This window comes from Eutrema salsugineum, unplaced genomic scaffold (genome assembly GCF_000478725.1).
Source record: "Eutrema salsugineum unplaced genomic scaffold, Eutsalg1_0 scaffold_13, whole genome shotgun sequence".
Classification (NCBI taxonomy): domain Eukaryota; kingdom Viridiplantae; phylum Streptophyta; class Magnoliopsida; order Brassicales; family Brassicaceae; genus Eutrema; species Eutrema salsugineum.
This window is the reverse complement of record NW_006256885.1, coordinates 2952061-2969120: the sequence shown is the minus strand read 5'-3', so window position 1 is coordinate 2969120 and position 17060 is coordinate 2952061. Positions and strand designations below refer to the sequence as shown.

At 38.7% G+C, this 17060-nt stretch overlaps 6 protein-coding genes across 8 annotated transcripts; 3 read left to right on the top strand and 3 right to left on the bottom strand.

Moving 5' to 3' along the window:
* Positions 1 to 89: 89 nt before the first annotated feature.
* LOC18023709 (APO protein 4, mitochondrial) lies at positions 90 to 1905 on the top strand. Of its 2 annotated transcripts, none has more exons than XM_006406550.2 (4): positions 90 to 326; positions 427 to 493; positions 663 to 940; positions 1022 to 1905. In XM_006406550.2, the coding sequence occupies exons 3-4, from the start codon at positions 675 to 677 to the stop codon at positions 1770 to 1772; spliced, it is 1017 nt and encodes a 338-aa protein (XP_006406613.1). In that variant the 5' UTR covers positions 90 to 326; positions 427 to 493; positions 663 to 674; the 3' UTR covers positions 1773 to 1905. The 2 variants fall into 2 exon arrangements, with proteins under 2 accessions (XP_006406613.1, XP_006406612.1); XM_006406549.2 differs by having other exon boundaries at positions 96 to 233; positions 1022 to 1772.
* Positions 1906 to 1915: 10 nt separating this feature from the next.
* On the bottom strand, positions 1916 to 4566 carry LOC18023708 (protein SAWADEE HOMEODOMAIN HOMOLOG 2). 2 transcript variants are annotated; one of them, XM_024159549.1, is made up of 9 exons: positions 4376 to 4566; positions 3794 to 3879; positions 3662 to 3710; positions 3364 to 3568; positions 3123 to 3198; positions 2951 to 3002; positions 2722 to 2865; positions 2503 to 2622; positions 1916 to 2371 (listed from the first exon to the last, which is right to left on the bottom strand). In XM_024159549.1, exons 1-9 carry the CDS (start codon positions 4427 to 4429, stop codon positions 2129 to 2131), a joined length of 1029 nt encoding a protein of 342 aa, XP_024015317.1. In that variant the 5' UTR covers positions 4430 to 4566; the 3' UTR covers positions 1916 to 2128. The 2 variants fall into 2 exon arrangements, with proteins under 2 accessions (XP_024015317.1, XP_006406611.1); XM_006406548.2 differs by having other exon boundaries at positions 2129 to 2368.
* A 185-nt stretch (positions 4567 to 4751) lies between these two features.
* LOC18023707 (CRM-domain containing factor CFM3, chloroplastic/mitochondrial) lies at positions 4752 to 8928 on the top strand. Its single transcript, XM_006406547.2, has 8 exons — positions 4752 to 5735; positions 6200 to 6668; positions 6750 to 6880; positions 7045 to 7476; positions 7583 to 7739; positions 7863 to 8155; positions 8255 to 8314; positions 8438 to 8928. Exons 1-8 carry the CDS (start codon positions 4821 to 4823, stop codon positions 8603 to 8605), a joined length of 2625 nt encoding a protein of 874 aa, XP_006406610.1. The 5' UTR covers positions 4752 to 4820; the 3' UTR covers positions 8606 to 8928.
* A 300-nt stretch (positions 8929 to 9228) lies between these two features.
* Positions 9229 to 11600, bottom strand: LOC18023706 (NAC domain-containing protein 92). The gene is made up of 3 exons (XM_006406546.2): positions 11348 to 11600; positions 10375 to 10640; positions 9229 to 9881 (listed from the first exon to the last, which is right to left on the bottom strand). The coding sequence occupies exons 1-3, from the start codon at positions 11499 to 11501 to the stop codon at positions 9381 to 9383; spliced, it is 921 nt and encodes a 306-aa protein (XP_006406609.1). The 5' UTR covers positions 11502 to 11600; the 3' UTR covers positions 9229 to 9380.
* A 2659-nt stretch (positions 11601 to 14259) lies between these two features.
* Positions 14260 to 15778, top strand: LOC18023705 (NADH dehydrogenase [ubiquinone] 1 beta subcomplex subunit 10-B). Its single transcript, XM_006406545.2, has 3 exons — positions 14260 to 14635; positions 14896 to 14957; positions 15612 to 15778. The coding sequence occupies exons 1-2, from the start codon at positions 14347 to 14349 to the stop codon at positions 14931 to 14933; spliced, it is 327 nt and encodes a 108-aa protein (XP_006406608.1). The 5' UTR covers positions 14260 to 14346; the 3' UTR covers positions 14934 to 14957; positions 15612 to 15778.
* A 43-nt stretch (positions 15779 to 15821) lies between these two features.
* On the bottom strand, positions 15822 to 17044 carry LOC18023704 (protein SLOW GREEN 1, chloroplastic). Its single transcript, XM_006406544.2, has one exon. It carries the CDS (start codon positions 16934 to 16936, stop codon positions 15962 to 15964), a length of 975 nt encoding a protein of 324 aa, XP_006406607.1. The 5' UTR covers positions 16937 to 17044; the 3' UTR covers positions 15822 to 15961.
* Positions 17045 to 17060: the final 16 nt, after the last annotated feature.

Genomic DNA, 17060 nt, shown 5'->3' with positions numbered 1-17060 from the left:
GAATTAACCGGAGTAAACCACAATTAAATCATCATACATGAAGGAATACAGTTTCTTCGAATCAGTGAATGTTTTTTTTTTTTTTTTTGGGGCAAACGACGCGTTTAGTTCTCATCTACAAAAATTTGTGAAGTTGGCGATCAGAGCTTCGGGACGCCGTCGACGAGATCGGAATCGAAGTAGATTCTACAAAATCTATCTTCCTCTTCGTCGTCGAATCTGCAAATTAGAAGGTTTTTTTTTCCTTATACGCATATTAGCACCTTCCAGTGTAAAAGGTTTCTCTGAGTTTGTGTCACATGTATTGTTCGCCTCCGTCGCGCCGGGTAAGAATACGGCCTCCTTAGATGAAGCGCCGATCAGTTTCGCGACCTGGATGTGTGCGCCGATCAGTTTCTGAAATTGAATTTCTTTGTTAAATTTTAGGCATTGAAGCACGAGGATTGACCAGAGAATTTCCCTTTCAAAGAAGAAGACTTCAGCGATTTGGCAAGTAAGATTACCTTACTATGATAGAAATTTCAAGCTTTTGTTTTGTTTTGAGTTGATGGAGGAATCGAATCATGGTTAACTGTGAATACTGATATAAGAAGAATCATATGATTATAAGATTTGAGTTACCTTATTCATCTCTATAACATGATACATTCTTCTCTGTCTAGATTAATCTCGCTATGGCGATTTGGAGACATAAAGTGTGGCGACATTTGAGCTCATTTCAAGGAGCTACTTACTCAACTACGCCTTCCAGAATCAACAAATCAATGCTTAACAACCTTAGAAAAATCCGGCCAATGATTCATAGAAGAATCGAAAATCGAGCAAAAGATTACCCAATTAAAGACATTATTCCTGTGGCTCAGGACATCCTTGAAGCCAGACGAAATCTACTCGCTAACGTCAACGTGCTTCTTAAAGTGTTTCCTGTCCTGACATGCAAGTAAGTTTCAGATTCTTTCTTTCCATGCTGTGTTGAATCAAAAACTCTGCTTTATACTGATGAAACTTAAAAACTTTTCAGATTCTGCTCAGAAGTATTTGTTGGCAAAGAAGGACATTTGATTCAAACATGTCGTAGTTATATACGGCGTGGCAACACCAAGCTACACGAATGGGTTCCAGGTTCCATAAACGATATACTTGTCCCCGTCGAATCCTTCCACTTACGCAACATGCATCAAGGTGTTATCAGACACCAACAGAGGTTTGATTATGACCGTGTTCCCGCAGTCTTGGAACTATGTTGTCAAGCAGGAGCCATACATCCCGAAGAAATCCTGCAGTATTCAAGATTTCACGATAACCCGCAAATCTCAGACGAAGATATGAGGAGTATATCCCCTGAAGATCTCAAATATGTTGGAGCAAGTGCTCTGATGGCTTGGGAGAGAGTTAGAGCTGGTCTGAAGAAACTCTTGCTTGTTTATCCATCGAAAGTTTGCAAACGGTGCAAAGAGGTTCACGTGGGACCGAGTGGTCATAAAGCTCGGCTGTGTGGTGTGTTCAAATACGAGAGCTACCACGGCACTCATTACTGGGAAAAAGCCGGCGTGAACGATTTGGTACCTGAGAAAGTCGTGTGGCACCGTAGGCCTCAGGACCCTGTGGTTCTTGTGGACGAAGGGAGGAGTTATTACGGACATGCCCCTGCTATCGTGAGCCTTTGTAGCCATGCCGGTGCACTTGTTTGTAACACTAAATATGCTTGCGAGATGAAGCCTCAAGGTTTATCTTTTCCTTTTACCTATTCAATTCTAAATCGCGAGACGTAAAAGAATAGTCCTGTTTGTAGCTGCAACCCACTGGTTCTCGTCCGTTTTTTGTAATCGATTTTGGTTTTTGGCATTGTAAACAATATCCTTAGAATAAAATAACCCACATGGTACAAGCATGTTTGTCTCAAAAGAGTAACTGGTGATGAATAAACCGAACTAACCATAATTATTCCATCGTACATGAGGATTTAACAAAATGACACAATACAGTTTTAGATGACTAGGTCATTCTGTAATATTACAAGAGCATATGGATCCCAAGTTAACCTCTATTGCTCTAACTAGTTACTGTGAGAAGGGAAAGAGAATACAACTGACGCTTATATCAATTCGCCCAAAATGTTGTTCTGCTTCTAGTCTGATCTAGGCTGAACCAAAGTGGTTGGAGGAGTGCTCATGCTCGGATCTTTCAGCTCGGGTGCAACAATGGGAGCTGAGGCGCCGGATTGTGAAAGAGGGGCTTTTGCAGCTGCGTCTGGAGTGGGTTTCTGGATCTGATTCGAGTTAGCAAAGTCGTTGGCGGCGCTGTGAAGTTGCTGTAGCCTGTAATCTGTCTCGGGCCGCCGGCAAATCTTCCTCAAGGGAACGATTTCCTGCTGGGAAAACGGAAAATGAAATCCAAAATATGTGAGTGAGGAGGGTTTGCTTTAGATTCCGAAACCATGAAACCAACTAGAGCATGACAAGTGAAAAAAGGGTTAGAGACAGCGAGAGATGATCGTCCAACCTCGGACTGGTCGTGGCTGTAACGCACCAAGAACCTACAGCGACAACCTCTGACATCGTGTCTTCTTCTTTGTGCATCAAGAACAATGGCGTCAAAGTAAAGAGCTTGATCTTTGCCTTCCTGGAAGATGTTATACAAATATGTCACATCGAGGATAAACTCGAAACTAGTTCATAACATCCATTAATGATTTACTTAAAGAGAAAGAAATTCTAAAACCTGGAAACAAAGTACGAGATCCCCAGCAAGAACTGCAACACATTCTGATGCTTCACATGGGAGTGACCGTTGTCTTACGTGCTTCTTGACGTTTATCCATTCGTCTTCTTCAACTTCAAAACCCGCAAATCGAACCTGCACTTCCTGAAATACCCAATAGAAATATTTGTTTACTAGCAAAACGAAGAAGTGAAAAAAAGAAGTCCGCTAGAAATTGGTTAGGCATTACCGGATCACCAATCTCCAAGTTTCTATGAGCTAGGAAAGCTTGCACATCATACCTGTACGTAAGCAAAAGATATTACATGTTAGAGAAAAACACTGGAATGTAATGAGATTGAAGAAAAGTATCATAAGTAAGCCAAAAATACTGAAGATCCAATGCAAGGGAAGGGAATCACCATGCACCATCCCTGGCTGATTTGGCTTCAAATTCCAAGTAAGAGTTGTCTGGACCACTCCTCATGACACCGGGAGCTAAGAGAAAAAGCGTTTAACAATTACAAAGGTAGCCTCTATGCAATAATACCCCATACTGATCTAGACTTATGTATAGTAAGTAAAATAGAAAAGTCCAATGAAACTTATTCAAATGAATAATCTTCTCAGCTTATTTGATTGCAAGTAGAGTATATAAGGCACCTAAAATATCGGACGGGGCAGGCGTCATGACAGGTAAATTTCCAGACATGTGAGTCGGTTTAGGACCGGCTAATGGAGGAAGCACATTCCTCATCTGATTTGTTAAATCCACACTGCGCGGCATGGAAGATACGTTAAGCTTCCCAGGAGCTTTGTTTCCCCTTGCTCTTAGAGCATATCGCCTATTTTGGAACCAGTTCCAGATCTGTGATAAAATAAAAACAGCATCCCATTAAGTAAAAAGAGGCAACTCCAACGTAGAATAAAACTCATGAGTCGTGAAAGAAAAAAACAGTACTTGCTTGAATTGCACCACAACATTTTTCGCCTTCCGCTCCGCTGATTCACTGAGACAGAGAACAAATGTAACCACTTCTTAGATGATAAACACACAAAAGTGCTTTTAAGGCCAAGGAATTGAGCTACATACCTAAACTTTTCAGCAAGAGCTTCAAGAACATGTCGACCTGGCATTGCTGTATTATGCTGTAGCAAAATTGCTTCCATCTCCGTTACCTTATTAACATTGAAGATTAGCCAAATCAAACAAGATAGAACCTCTTCCCAGAACTCACAAAACCATAGAACAACTTCTGGAATATAATTTTTCTTCAACACAGAGGTGTTCCTCAATACAACAGATAGATGGAAACACTTATGAATCTAACCTCTAACGCGTTTAATTTAATAAAGCAGAGCTAATGGATTTTCAGAACATTCATCGAAGGACCTTCAAGTCTCCCGTAAAATTAAAAAAAAATCGCTCCAAAACCAAAACTTCCTTCTAAGTTAGAAACCCAAAAGGCACTTCATGATAGAAATCAGAAAACTTCGAAAAGAGGAAAATTGAATTCGGTGATTAAAACTCAGGATCTAGAAACCCTATCATGAACCCCAAAAAGAGAGACCCAAACCTTCCCAGGAATTAGTTTGAACTCGGGAAGCTCGAAATCCATCTAGCAAAGCCAAACACATCACATTACAAAGAGAATATCATCAAAGATTCAATTACCTCAGGCAGGTTAAATCGGAACGCCGGACCGCCATTACTGGGAGGCCGACCCATGGTAGGTTTCTCTCCTTCTTCTCACGAGAACAAGCACGAAGCTAGGAAGAACAGCAATAACGAAAATTGGCGGCAGAAACTGAAATCAATCGGAGTTTGTCTCACTAAAATTTAGAATTTCCGGTGAATCACGCAAGGCCGGTGACTAAAATTTCGTCCGATTATATATAAACTGCGTAAACTTTTGTATTTTTTTAACTTCTAAAAATGGGCTTTTTAAAAGGCCCGTTAAATAGGCCCAATACAAGGCGAAGAAAAATCTTATCCATTTAGTCAAGTATTCTTTTGATTTTGTTTTTTTCAGCTTATCCGCCTGCTAAAAATTTTCTCGGTATCCAAACGATGGAGAAGGCAGTTCGCTGAAGCTTTTCTAGATAAATTTCAGTGTTCAATGGCTCTGGTTCCGCCCAATATTACGGAAATGCCACTGAGAAGCTCTCTTCCTCTGACCTCGAGCTCTCGCTACTGTTCGTCTCCTTCGCTCCACGCATTGCTCTTCTATTCCTTGTCTGCGAAACCCTCTCGTCCCATTGTTCGGCAATTCTCTTCGCTCCGTACGAGCGAGCGTAGCAGCAACAACAGGAGCCATAACAACCGCCGATTGGATCAGCGACACTCTAAACCAACCCCTCCTTGGATAGACAAGTGGCCTCCGTCATCCGCCGGGGCCGGCGATCATTCCGGGAAGAAAGTCGCCGAACAAAACGGCGGAGGTAAAATTCGGTCGGCGGAGGAAGAGGCGGAAGCGAAACGACGGTACTTGGAGAAGGATAAAGGGCATAGCGCGATTGAGAGGATCGTTCTTCGGCTACGGAACTTAGGATTAGCCTCGGACGATGAGGATGATGTGGAAGATAACGAGGGAGACGGAATTAACGGCGGAGATGTGAAGCCGGTGACTGGAGAAGAGAGATTGGGGGATTTGTTGAAGAGAGAGTGGGTGAGGCCTGATATGATGTTGGCTGAAGGAGAAGAAGAGAGTGACGAAGATGATGATGTGTTGTTGCCATGGGAGAAGAACGAGGAAGAACAAGCGGCGGAGAGGATGGAAGGAGATGGAGCGGCGGTGAAGAAGAGGAGAGCTAGAGCTCCGTCGCTGGCGGAGCTTACGGTTGAGGATTCTGAGTTGCGGCGGCTGAGGAGAGACGGGATGTATCTGAGGGTAAGGATCAGTATTCCAAAAGCTGGGCTTACGCAGGCAGTGATGGAGAAGATTCATGATACGTGGAGGAAAGAAGAACTTGTGAGGCTCAAGTTCCATGAAGTGCTTGCTCGCGACATGAGGACGGCCCATGAGATAGTTGAGGTCAGTTCCCTTGCATACTCCATTGATTCCTGGTAAAAGAACTTTTGATTGTTGCCTTATTACTGCAGAAGAGTTCTAATTGGTTTTCTCAAAGTAGTCATAGCTTTGAGAAAGATGTATGAACTAGCTGAATTTGAGGTGTAAAATATGCTGCTAGATGATCCCAATAGAGAGCGAATTGTATGATCTGTAGGGACAATAATCACCTAATCTCGATTTAGTTCTGCAATAGAATGGTTATGGTTTTATTATTATAACAGTAGAAACTTAGTGAAAGAAATATGATCATGGAGGATTTGGGAAGTGGGAACGGTAACGCAGTTGTGAAATTAGGTGAATTCGAGGTCTGTAAAAACTACAGGATATGGAGCTGAGCACAACTGTTACGTAACAAGACTTTGTAATAGATGCATGTCTAATTTTTAGGTTTATAGAGAACTGAATGAATTTACTCTAATGGGCAGCGTCGAACTGGTGGAATGGTGATATGGAGGGCAGGAAGTGTAATGGTGGTTTATCGTGGGCGTGACTATCAAGGGCCTTCTATGATCTCTAATCAAATGGCCAGACCTGAAGAAACTCTTTTTGTTCCAGATGTATCTTCTGCTGGCGATGAAGCAACAGGTTCCAAAGATAATCAAAGTGCACCTCCGGAAATCAAAGATCCAATTGTCAGGAACCCGATTCGCAAGGAGACTATGACAGAAGAAGAAGCTGAATTTAACAGTCTATTAGACAGTTTAGGCCCACGTTTTCACGAGTGGTGGGGTACTGGGGTGCTACCTGTGAACGCTGACTTACTACCTCCTACAATTCCTGGTTATAAAACACCTTTCAGGCTTCTTCCTACTGGGATGAGATCAAATTTGACCAATGCCGAGATGACAAATCTCAGGAAGATTGGTAAAACTCTCCCGTGCCATTTTGCTCTTGGTAAGTTGCTTTCAAATTCCTAGATTAATTATTCTCGGAGGGTTCTGTTTGGTGTGCCAAATTCTAATATGCACTTTACAGGTAGAAACAGAAATCACCAAGGATTGGCAGCTGCTATACTCAAGCTCTGGGAGAAAAGTCTGATTGCAAAGATCGCGGTGAAGCGAGGTATCCAGAATACAAATAACAAACTGATGGCGGATGAGATAAAGGTATAGCTTCTCTTTTTTGTTTCTCTAGTGTTAGATGTTAGGGAAAATTTACTGTTGAGATAAAATACTGATAGTTATCTGAATGGCTATTGCTTAGATAGCAAAAAAAACAGATAAGATTCAGACAGAAAGCTAAGTTTCATTTTATTGTCGGTTCGTTGTAGACATTGACAGGGGGTGTCTTGCTGCTCAGAAACAAGTATTACATCGTAATATACCGTGGAAAGGACTTCCTTCCTTCTAGTGTCGCAGCTACTTTGGCAGAACGACAAGAATTAACTAAAGAGATTCAGGATGTCGAAGAGAGAGTAAGAACTCGAGACATTGAGACTTCTCAGCCTGTTGGAGATACAGTACCGGCAGAAGCTGGAACTCTGGCCGATATCGAAGAGAGAGTAAATAATCGAGACATTGAGGCTTCTCAGCCTGTTGGAGACAAAGTACCAGCGGAAGCTGGCACTCTGGCCGAATTTTATGAGGCTCAAGCCCGATGGGGGAAAGAGATAACTCCGGACCATCGAGAAAAGATGATTGAAGAAGCTTCAAGAGTCGCAAGTGCCAGAGTTGTTAAACGAATCCAGCACAAACTAAACCTTGTAAGTAGACCTCTTTTAACGTTGAAGTCTTCTGTGAGATATCTGGTTGGCAACTGTCATATTAAGCCGTTTTACTGTATTTAACTTCTCTGTCGATTTGTGACAGGCCCAATCGAAATTTCATAGAGCAGAGAAATTGTTGTCCAAAATAGAAGCCTCCATGATTCCAAACGGACCTGATTATGATCAAGAGGTCATCTCTGAGGAAGAAAGAATCATGTTCCGGAAAGTGGGATTGAAAATGAAGTCATACTTACCCTTAGGTGAGTCCTTTTATATTAAAGCATTCTGGCGTTTCTTGTATGGCTGCAGTGAAGCAGAGGTTATAATAGAATGGAACAAATGTCTAATTTTTTTATGAATATTTACATGGGGATAACAAACAGGTATTCGTGGTGTTTTCGATGGGGTCATCGAGAATATGCATCTGCATTGGAAGCATAGAGAACTTGTGAAGCTTATATCGAAACAGAAGAGTCTTGCGTTTGTTGAGGACACGGCCCGGTTACTAGAGTACGAGAGCGGTGGAGTTCTTGTGGCAATAGAAAAGGTTCCTAAAGGATTTGCGCTTATTTATTACCGTGGAAAGAATTACCAGAGACCAATTAGCTTGAGACCAAGAAACCTTCTCACAAAAGCAAAAGCATTGAAACGTTCCATTGCAATGCAACGCCATGAGGTTCGAAATTCCTGAAATTTCTCAACTCAAACTGCATTCTTTATTCACAAGTTGGTCGCAGCTTGCTTATGAAAACTTGTCTTTGTGGATTATTTGCAGGCGCTTAGTCAGCACATCTCTGAACTGGAGAAAACAATAGAGCAAATGCAGAACGAACTTGTAAGTGGTCTCTTCCTCAAGTAGGGACTTCCAATCTAAATACACTTTTGTGATCTCTCTTCTTTCACAAAGCACGCATGTTCTGCTCTGTTCACTTCATTCACTATCTACATGTTCTTGCAGACCGCAAAAAACCCGTCGTACAGTGAATCCGAATGGGAGAACGAAGATGATGATGATGACGAGGAGGAGGAGGAGAAAGATGATGTGGAGGATGATAGTGATTGGGATGAAGCTGATGGTGAATCGGCAATTTCTAGTTTAGAAGAAGCTGATTATCCATCACGCTAAGTGCTAACTAATCTCAGTAGGGTGTAGCCGACGAGTCTGTCGGAGCTGTGTGACAGAAATGAATCTTTCCATTGATTGGTGAAGAAGAGAACGTGGAGATTCAGAATCAGGAGCCAGAGGTGATTCATCAGCAATTTATGTTAAGTAGCAAAGAGCAGAGCAGTCCTGTGGCAGAGGAGATCTCGGAATCATGAAGATTTGAACTAAGCCAAAGGGAGAAAAAAAAAACGCATCAATTTATGATTTTCTTTTACAAAAATTGTATGTTTTGTCAGTGTATTATCACTATTTAATAAAGTATTTAACAAATGTATATTGATGTATGTTTTTTGTCTTGCAACAATTTTGATCTCCTTTAAATATGTTGGCTCAGTGAGTGAAGAAATTGTGAGCCATTTTTTAAACTTTGCTTTCAGAGCAATCGTCTTTATATGTAGATTGACAGAACCTAAAATCAAGAAAAATGGACAGGTAACAGATGTCTAACCATTTTAAATATACATATTAATTAAAATACGGAGGCTATAAAAGGGTTCTTTGTTCCTTTAATATATAAAGGGAAAGCCTATATAACCTATAAACATAAAAGGACGTGGGCATGCATGGGGAACTTATTTCCCCACTTTAACGTAAAAGATGCACTAATATAGTTAATTTACTTGACCTCAGAGAAGATCTAGTTGTGTGTAATGATACAGTTCAAATTGATGGAGGTTAAATAAGGACAAGTTAATAGGCAATTCAAATTTACTATATGATTTATTTGAATATCTCTTCACCATATTGAGTCCATATTAAACGCGTCCTCTTGAGGTTGCTGTTGCACTTGAGACGAACTTGCACCATTTTGCATGATATTGGAGACTCCTTGTTGAAGAGGAGAATGATTGATATTAGAGATCATCTCTTTCGGGAAACTATAAGAGTTTCTAATTTGGAAAGCCTTGAGCAACAGAGAGTTGATTGGAGATAAAGGCGGACCAAGAAGACTTGTTGTCCACGCTGGAATGTTCATATTCATATTGAGACCAGCCGTGCTTGTAGTATTGTCTTCTGAGTAAAGGCTGCTTTGCGAATAATGATGAAGATGATTGTAATCGACGGTTGATGAGTTTGAATTCAGATTCGGAAGCTCGATATCTTCAAACTCATTTGCCATTGATGAGTTTGCATCGCATGGAGATCCAAAAGATGGTTGAGATGATTGAGGTTGTTGTTCTTGTGGTTTCTTTGTTGCTATGCTCTTTTGGAAAACCCTACACACTACCCATTCCTCCTGAAAAATTTAGATGATATCAGTTCAAGATCATATTAGATTGCAATAAATGTTCATGTGTATTAATGATATTTTATACATACAGATGATATACACTCCACTAAACAATTCTGAAAATTAAAAGCAACTATGTATATACTATTATTATAAGCACGAAACAGGTACATATCTAGGTTGATAATTTAGTCCAATATCAAAATTGAATATATACATGTCCGGTTCGTGGCATGTGTCTCAAAACAGATATTCAAAAGAAATGTAGTTTTATGTTAAACAAAATAAGAATTGATATTTTTTCATCATAAAATTAGGGTCTATATATATTCAACATGGACCTATATATTATCGACCCGAGCCTGAATGTATTGATATTATATAATTTCCCTAATTTTAACCTTTCTTATCTTTTATTGGCGTTAAGCTTAACCTTGATTAAAAAAAAAATCATCTAACTTCCAAAGAGTTTGATAACATTTTGTAAGTATATAGGTACCTTAGCGGGTTTGAAGGGTTGTTTGTTCTCAAGCCTATACTCATGCATAACCCAATTGCTTTTCTCACCCTTTGGAGCTCTTCCTTTGTAGAAAACTAGGGTTTTCTTCATCCCAACCAGCACTCCAGTTCGATATATCTCTTTATCTTTACCGGTGGTTTTCCAATAACCGGCTTCAGTTGCTCGGTTTGTCCTTAAACCGGTTGGGTATTTCCGGTCTCTTAGGCTGAAGAAGTACCACTCTTTCTCTCCCATTGACGCCTTGGCTGCACATACAAATATAGATGTACAAGTATTCGCACATTATATTTAGTTATATCACAGTGACCTGCATATGTGCGAATACTAACTCTTTTTTTAATAATAATTCAAGTATAATATGAAGTTATTAAATAATTACTATACGCCATCTAGCTAGAATTTATATATTACATATGTATGTACGTACATATATGATATATAGTCTCTAGTCTCCACATGTTTGGTAGGCTAGATTAGATACACCAATATTTAGAACGTACTTAACTTACTCTCCCAGAGAAATTGAAATTATGGTTACTAAAACAACGCATTAATGGATTGTTCAAACCATTTAATATACTCTCTCAGAGAAATTAAGTAACAAAAACTATGGTTTAATTCTTTATCAAAGGCAAAAGAAACTATGGTTTCATTTATATTTTATATTGTTGTATGTACGTATTTTATGTCTTTTAACTGATGATATTAAATGGTTTGATCAATCCATTAACGTTATCCTATTTGCCGAAGACATGATTGATTTTACATTTAGTATTATTATATGATTTCTAAATAATTGTAAGAAACACATGTAGACAAAAACAATAGAACAAAAGTAACCATGCTCACATATTCTTATGAATTTATTAGTATATATTACACAATCAAAACACAAGTTATTTGAAGATGATCTAACACACAGGCAAATACAAAATGATCAAAGTATAATTACCTGGCAAATCCCAAGGTTCACACTTGTTGAGATCAACGTCGACGACAGCTTTACCGGTGAATCCTATATCGGAGACTTTCCGACAAAGATAATGTGTTATGAGCTCCTCGTCTGTCGGATGAAATCTAAACCCCGGAGGAAGATTTTCTTCCATTTTTGCTGTTTGGTCAATCTCAGTTCGAGGCAACAAAAGAAAAGGAATAGTTCTCCTCTCTCCAAGAAGAGAACGAAGGAGATCGACAGCAAAAAGCTTTTCAATAATGTGACATAGATGGGGTTTATATATATAGTCGTTCACATATATATAACTAAACTATATATAAAAGTAAGAAATAATTTGTGCACCAAATACCGATCTTGAGGGAGAAGCGGCCACGGGTAGTCTTTTTCAACTGTTGATTATTACAGCTAACATTTTGACGATTCAAGGTATTTCATCCACACATACGTACCCATTTTTTTATTATCCTAAACCATAAGTGTTTATACATAATACATGACCTTATATATATCAACTGTAGAGTCTAATAAAATATTTGTCGGCGTATATATTAATGTTCCTTTTAGATTACATTACTATGTTTATAAAATAACAACGTCCGTCTCAATATCTGCATAAATATCATTATAGAAACATGTAATGTATTTTTGTGAGATTTGTCCAACCAACTTCACCCAATTCTACCCACCATGAATGGAACCCTAATGTCCAATGTAATGTGAACATGCGTGCATGGCTATTTTGTATGATATGAAAATTCCAAATCTAAATCTAGACTAGTCGTCAAATATATATCTATTATCATTATTATTATATACATATAAATGTCTATCTTAAATTTATAGCGATTATAGAGAAATACTTCCAATTTTATCATTGCATCCCTCTTACTCTATCGACACTTGTCTTTTCGCTTATCTCACGGCAATATACATTTATACAAATAAACATATGCTTAATTATATGTTCCAAAAGAAAACATGCATATAGAAGATCAGATTGCGTTGCGATCATCTTATTATATACATAACTCGAATTGTATAACTCACATTTTACGTTAGATTGTTTCGTGCAAATGTTTCCTCGATTGTCGGGTGTTACTGTGTTAACAAAAACTTTGATTTTGTTGACCCAATAAATATGCCAAATCATATATATGTCTTTCATATAAAGTATGTTCCTGGAAAACAACAGAAATCACATTATGTCTTTCGTTCTGTCGGTAAATTGTCTTCTTCTCTTTTTGCCGAATAAGCTTCATTTCTGATAATTGTAGGGGAAAAAAAATTCCAAAAAATGGATGAGTGGCAATTTGGTATGGAGAAAATTGAAAAGGTTCTATTCGAAAACAATATTTGTTATTCTTAAGATTATGTTTTATTAGGTTTCAAAAAAAAAAAGATTATGTTTTATTTAAAGCGTTTTCGAATATAAATTTTTTTTATTCACTTGGAATTTCTGATTGAATCCTTTTAGAGTGCAGCCTACGGCCTACGGGTCTTAACTAGTTATTTTAAGCTTTAATTATTAAGACAAGGTTAAAATAATTACTCTGGAAGAGTGGTTAAAAATCCCACCAACCTAATAGAATGTGTGTATTATATTATAACCACATGAAAATAATTAACTATTGTTATTCAAAAGCAGATTTACTGGGAGATTATTTTGGTAGATTGGGTCTTCTGTGTAATTAGAATGTCAATCCTACCATTGGAAAACTTTGACAATTAATTCAATTAATCTTCATGCTTTTCCCTTCCTTGTTTTTGGGCTTAATTCGATATAGCTTTCTAGATTCCCACAACACGTATACATCTGCATATTTATGTACGTACGCAATACTGTATATTAGCTAGTAACATATATCTTTTTTTGGTTAAAGGGCTAAGTATAATCTTTTGTCAAATTTCAAGAAAAGATATATACTTATATTGTAGTCTAGCTTTTTCTAAATAAAATTTCTTATATATGTGGTTAGAAATCTGAAGAACTGTTTGTATATATAGAATATGAATAAATATATCACTACAATTTATATAACCAAAATCTATATCACAAGCTATGCTGTAAAAATGTTTGTTGTAATTCATTATGAATGTTTGATAGTTACAAATTTACAATTCATGACTCCTATAATTTATAGGTTAATAATGGCCAGTAGTTATTAAATAATTTATAACATTTTCTTCTACCATTAAGTTAATCTGTACGGACTGAATAATTACTTTAGTATAACTTATGAGTTTCTTCCTCATATGTGTAGCTTTCTGAATCGACCATACCCTGCAATTGGCATATTATTTACTCCAAAATTCCAAATAAACTCTAGAATATGATAATCAAGTCGAAGTGACACCCGAAAAATTTCACCTTATAGTTAATTTAAAATCATAAGATTGGAGTCCACAAAATCTTCAAATCTGTCTACACATTAGATTATTTTTTTCTCGTGTGGATTTTCTACAAATTTTGTAAGGTCGTATGTTTTGTCATTATCTACGTGGAGTAGTACTTGTCTTTTTTTACATTGGCATACACACACAAAAAACAAGTTTTCCCAAGTAACATTCAGCATTATTGGAAACAAAATAACTTCTACTTATGAATTCTCTCTAGATTGTAAGAATAGATTAAACTTTAAAAAAACCTGTAATTTGATTTGAAGTTGAGAAAAAAAGTAAGAAAAAATAAACGATACAACTATACCCTATTCACATCAAACAATATACAACTATACTAGATGCAATAATTATCCAGTAGAGGATAGTATAATTTTTCCTTTTTTTTGTGAAACAAGAGGATAGTATTAATTACGATGAAATTTAAAATTTTGGACAGACAGACGATGTGCTTGAAGCTCGGCCCATCTATTGGACCAATTAAATAGGCCCAAAAGAATATTTGAACAGAAAAGGTCCCAAAGTCACAACTCCAATCCTGAAGAGAATCACTCACGGAGAGAGAGACGAGACGACTGAAGAAGAGAGAGAAAGAAGCAATGGGGAGAAAGAAGGGGTTGCCGGAGTTCGAAGAGACGGCGCCGGATGGATTTGATCCGGAGAATCCTTACAAGGATCCGGTGGCGATGGTAGAAATGAGAGAGCACATCGTTCGGGAGAAGTGGATCCAAATCGAGAAGGCTAAGATCTTGCGCGAGAAGGTCAAATGGTGTTACCGCGTCGAAGGCGTAAACCATTACCAGAAATGCCGTCATCTTGTCCAGCAGTACCTCGATTCCACTCGCGGCGTCGGCTGGGGAAAGGATCATCGTCCTATCTCCCTCCACGGTGAGTTTTTCTTCTTCATTTGCTTATTGGATGATTTGCTGATACGATTTATTCGGTTTTTTTGTTTCTTTCTCAATCGGTTAATTTCTTCCTGGATTTGCCATTTTTCTTAAACTCGGCTGATGAATGATGTATGCAAAATCATTGAATTGAAATTGATGTAGGTTGGTCTGAGCTAAAGCTAGTTCTTAATTTCGTGATTTGGTTGATGAATGGACTGTCATTTTTAGTGATGTGAATGATTTTTTTTTCCGGTACAGGTCCTAAGCCGGAGGCTGTTGAAGTTGAAGCTGAATAATGTGTTACGCCTGAGTAATATGAAGTGAGTAACTCGTTCCGAGTTCTGGAATCATTGTTTTTTTTTTTATCTGTTAATGAACTGAAAGATAATGTAAGACAAATGTGGCATGACTGGCTCTAGACTTCGTTAAATTGATGATGGTGATGCTTTCTTTGTGGATTAGCTTAGGTTTTTCCAGATATGAAACTTTAAGAGCCTCCATGCTTGTCTTTGCTAGAGTCTGTTTCCTGTTAATAAAATGAAAGGCCTGTATTTGATATTTGTCTATTAGCTCAACTAATTGATTAGTAAGCATTTGTATAAGCTGTGACGAAAGAAACTAGAGTTCAAGGTGTGATAATTTCTTATAACATTCACCAATGAGATGTTGAGTTGCTCTATTTTGAGATATTTAAGAATGCTGCTGGTTCATAGTTTTAAAACTCTGCTATGTTGTCAATATGTCTACTCCACCACAAAGCTAATCCTTGCATAACAACATGAGGGATGAAAAATGTTTTGGACTCATCTTGTGGAAACTTATGCTAAGTGTTCTAGTCTAGGCGAAACCTCTCAAGTCGTTGTGTTAAACTATGGCAAACGTTACATCATTAGTTATTGTCACAACAGCTACTGGTTTCACTTTTATGACGAGCTTAGTGATCCAAATGCTCTTTTTTGTTTGTTTTGCTTCAGTGATTGCAGGTGACCAAGCTTTTAATGCAGGACATGGAATGGTCTTTGGACTGTGCAGATATGGTCTTGTTTTACTTTTTTTGTTATATAAAACATGTCGGTCTTTGGACTGGCGGATTCATGTAAGGGTTTTACAAGTTTGAGTAATGAATTCGTACACTCAATATCTCCATACGTTCACGTTGGTTTTACCTTCTTGTCAAATAAGAATCAAAGAAGAAACAAAATAAACTATAAATGGGTGAGTTTTTCAAATCAACAAATACAACACTTGCTTAATATTCTCTCAGGAAAACAATCTAGTCTTCCATGTCTTATTCTTCAAATGTGAGACCTATTCCAACTTAAACTCAGTTATCTTCACCACTACCAAAGAGCTTCATCCTAGATAACGGAGTTCTCAAATACCCTTCCACTTCAAATTTCTTGGGAGAAAGCTCCCTGTATTTCGCAAACTGTTCCTTAGCTTCGACGTTCTTGTCAAGCAAACTATAGATCATACCTCGACAGAAATACGGTCTGAAATCCTTTGGATCCTCTTTCGTCAGCTCCTCGTAGCTCTTCAATGCATCATCCACGTTCTTCTGCAAGAACTGTATCTGCGCAATAATCAGCCTCACGTCTCTCATTTCCTTCACCATATTCTCAGCTTGCGCCACAGCTAACGCATCTTCCAGCCTCTGCATCACCGCATCTCCTTCCCCTGACCGGTCCATGAGCAATGCATTCTCGAACAAAGCCTCGAAACAGAGCGGGTTTCGTCTGAGAATTTCCTCGAACATTTGGCGTGCGTTTTCCGGACGGCCCATCTCTCCCAGTAGCCTCGCCATTAGGAACTTCCACTCTGTTTCATCTGGTTGTGCGGTTACTAGTCTCTCTAAGAGCTTGAGAGCTTCCTCATCTTCTCCCTTCTCGAGCTTCTGCTGAAGGAGTGATCTCAGCGTCTGGACCGCCTCAGGGGTGGAGTCTAGAAGCTCGGACAATGGCGAAGAGGGTTCGATGTCAGACGCATTTCTCTCTTCTTTCACTTCCGAGAGAGTTTCTTCGGTGGTCGTAACCGGAGATTCCGCTTTGACCGGTAAAGCTGAGAACTTCCCGGTCATGGAAACAGCAGCGCCGATTAGAATCGCTGATTTGGCAAAAGATTTCAGCTTATCGGGAAAACAATAATCCGAACCATTCTGTTTCGAGCTAGCCCTGATACGAACAGAAAGAAGATCTCGACGGGGATTCAAAGGTCCGGTGACCGGAGGCGCTTTGACGGCGACGAATGATGAAATCAACGAAGAAGAAAGTGAGGAGGGAGCTGAGAGAGACGAAAACATGGCTTCAGAGTATCGTTTCGTATCCTATCAATGGCTAGAGAAGCGAACTCAAAATCGAAAGAGAAAGCAGCGATTTCAGATGAAAGAGGCGTTCACTGAGTCCACTACCACTCCATTCTCCAGC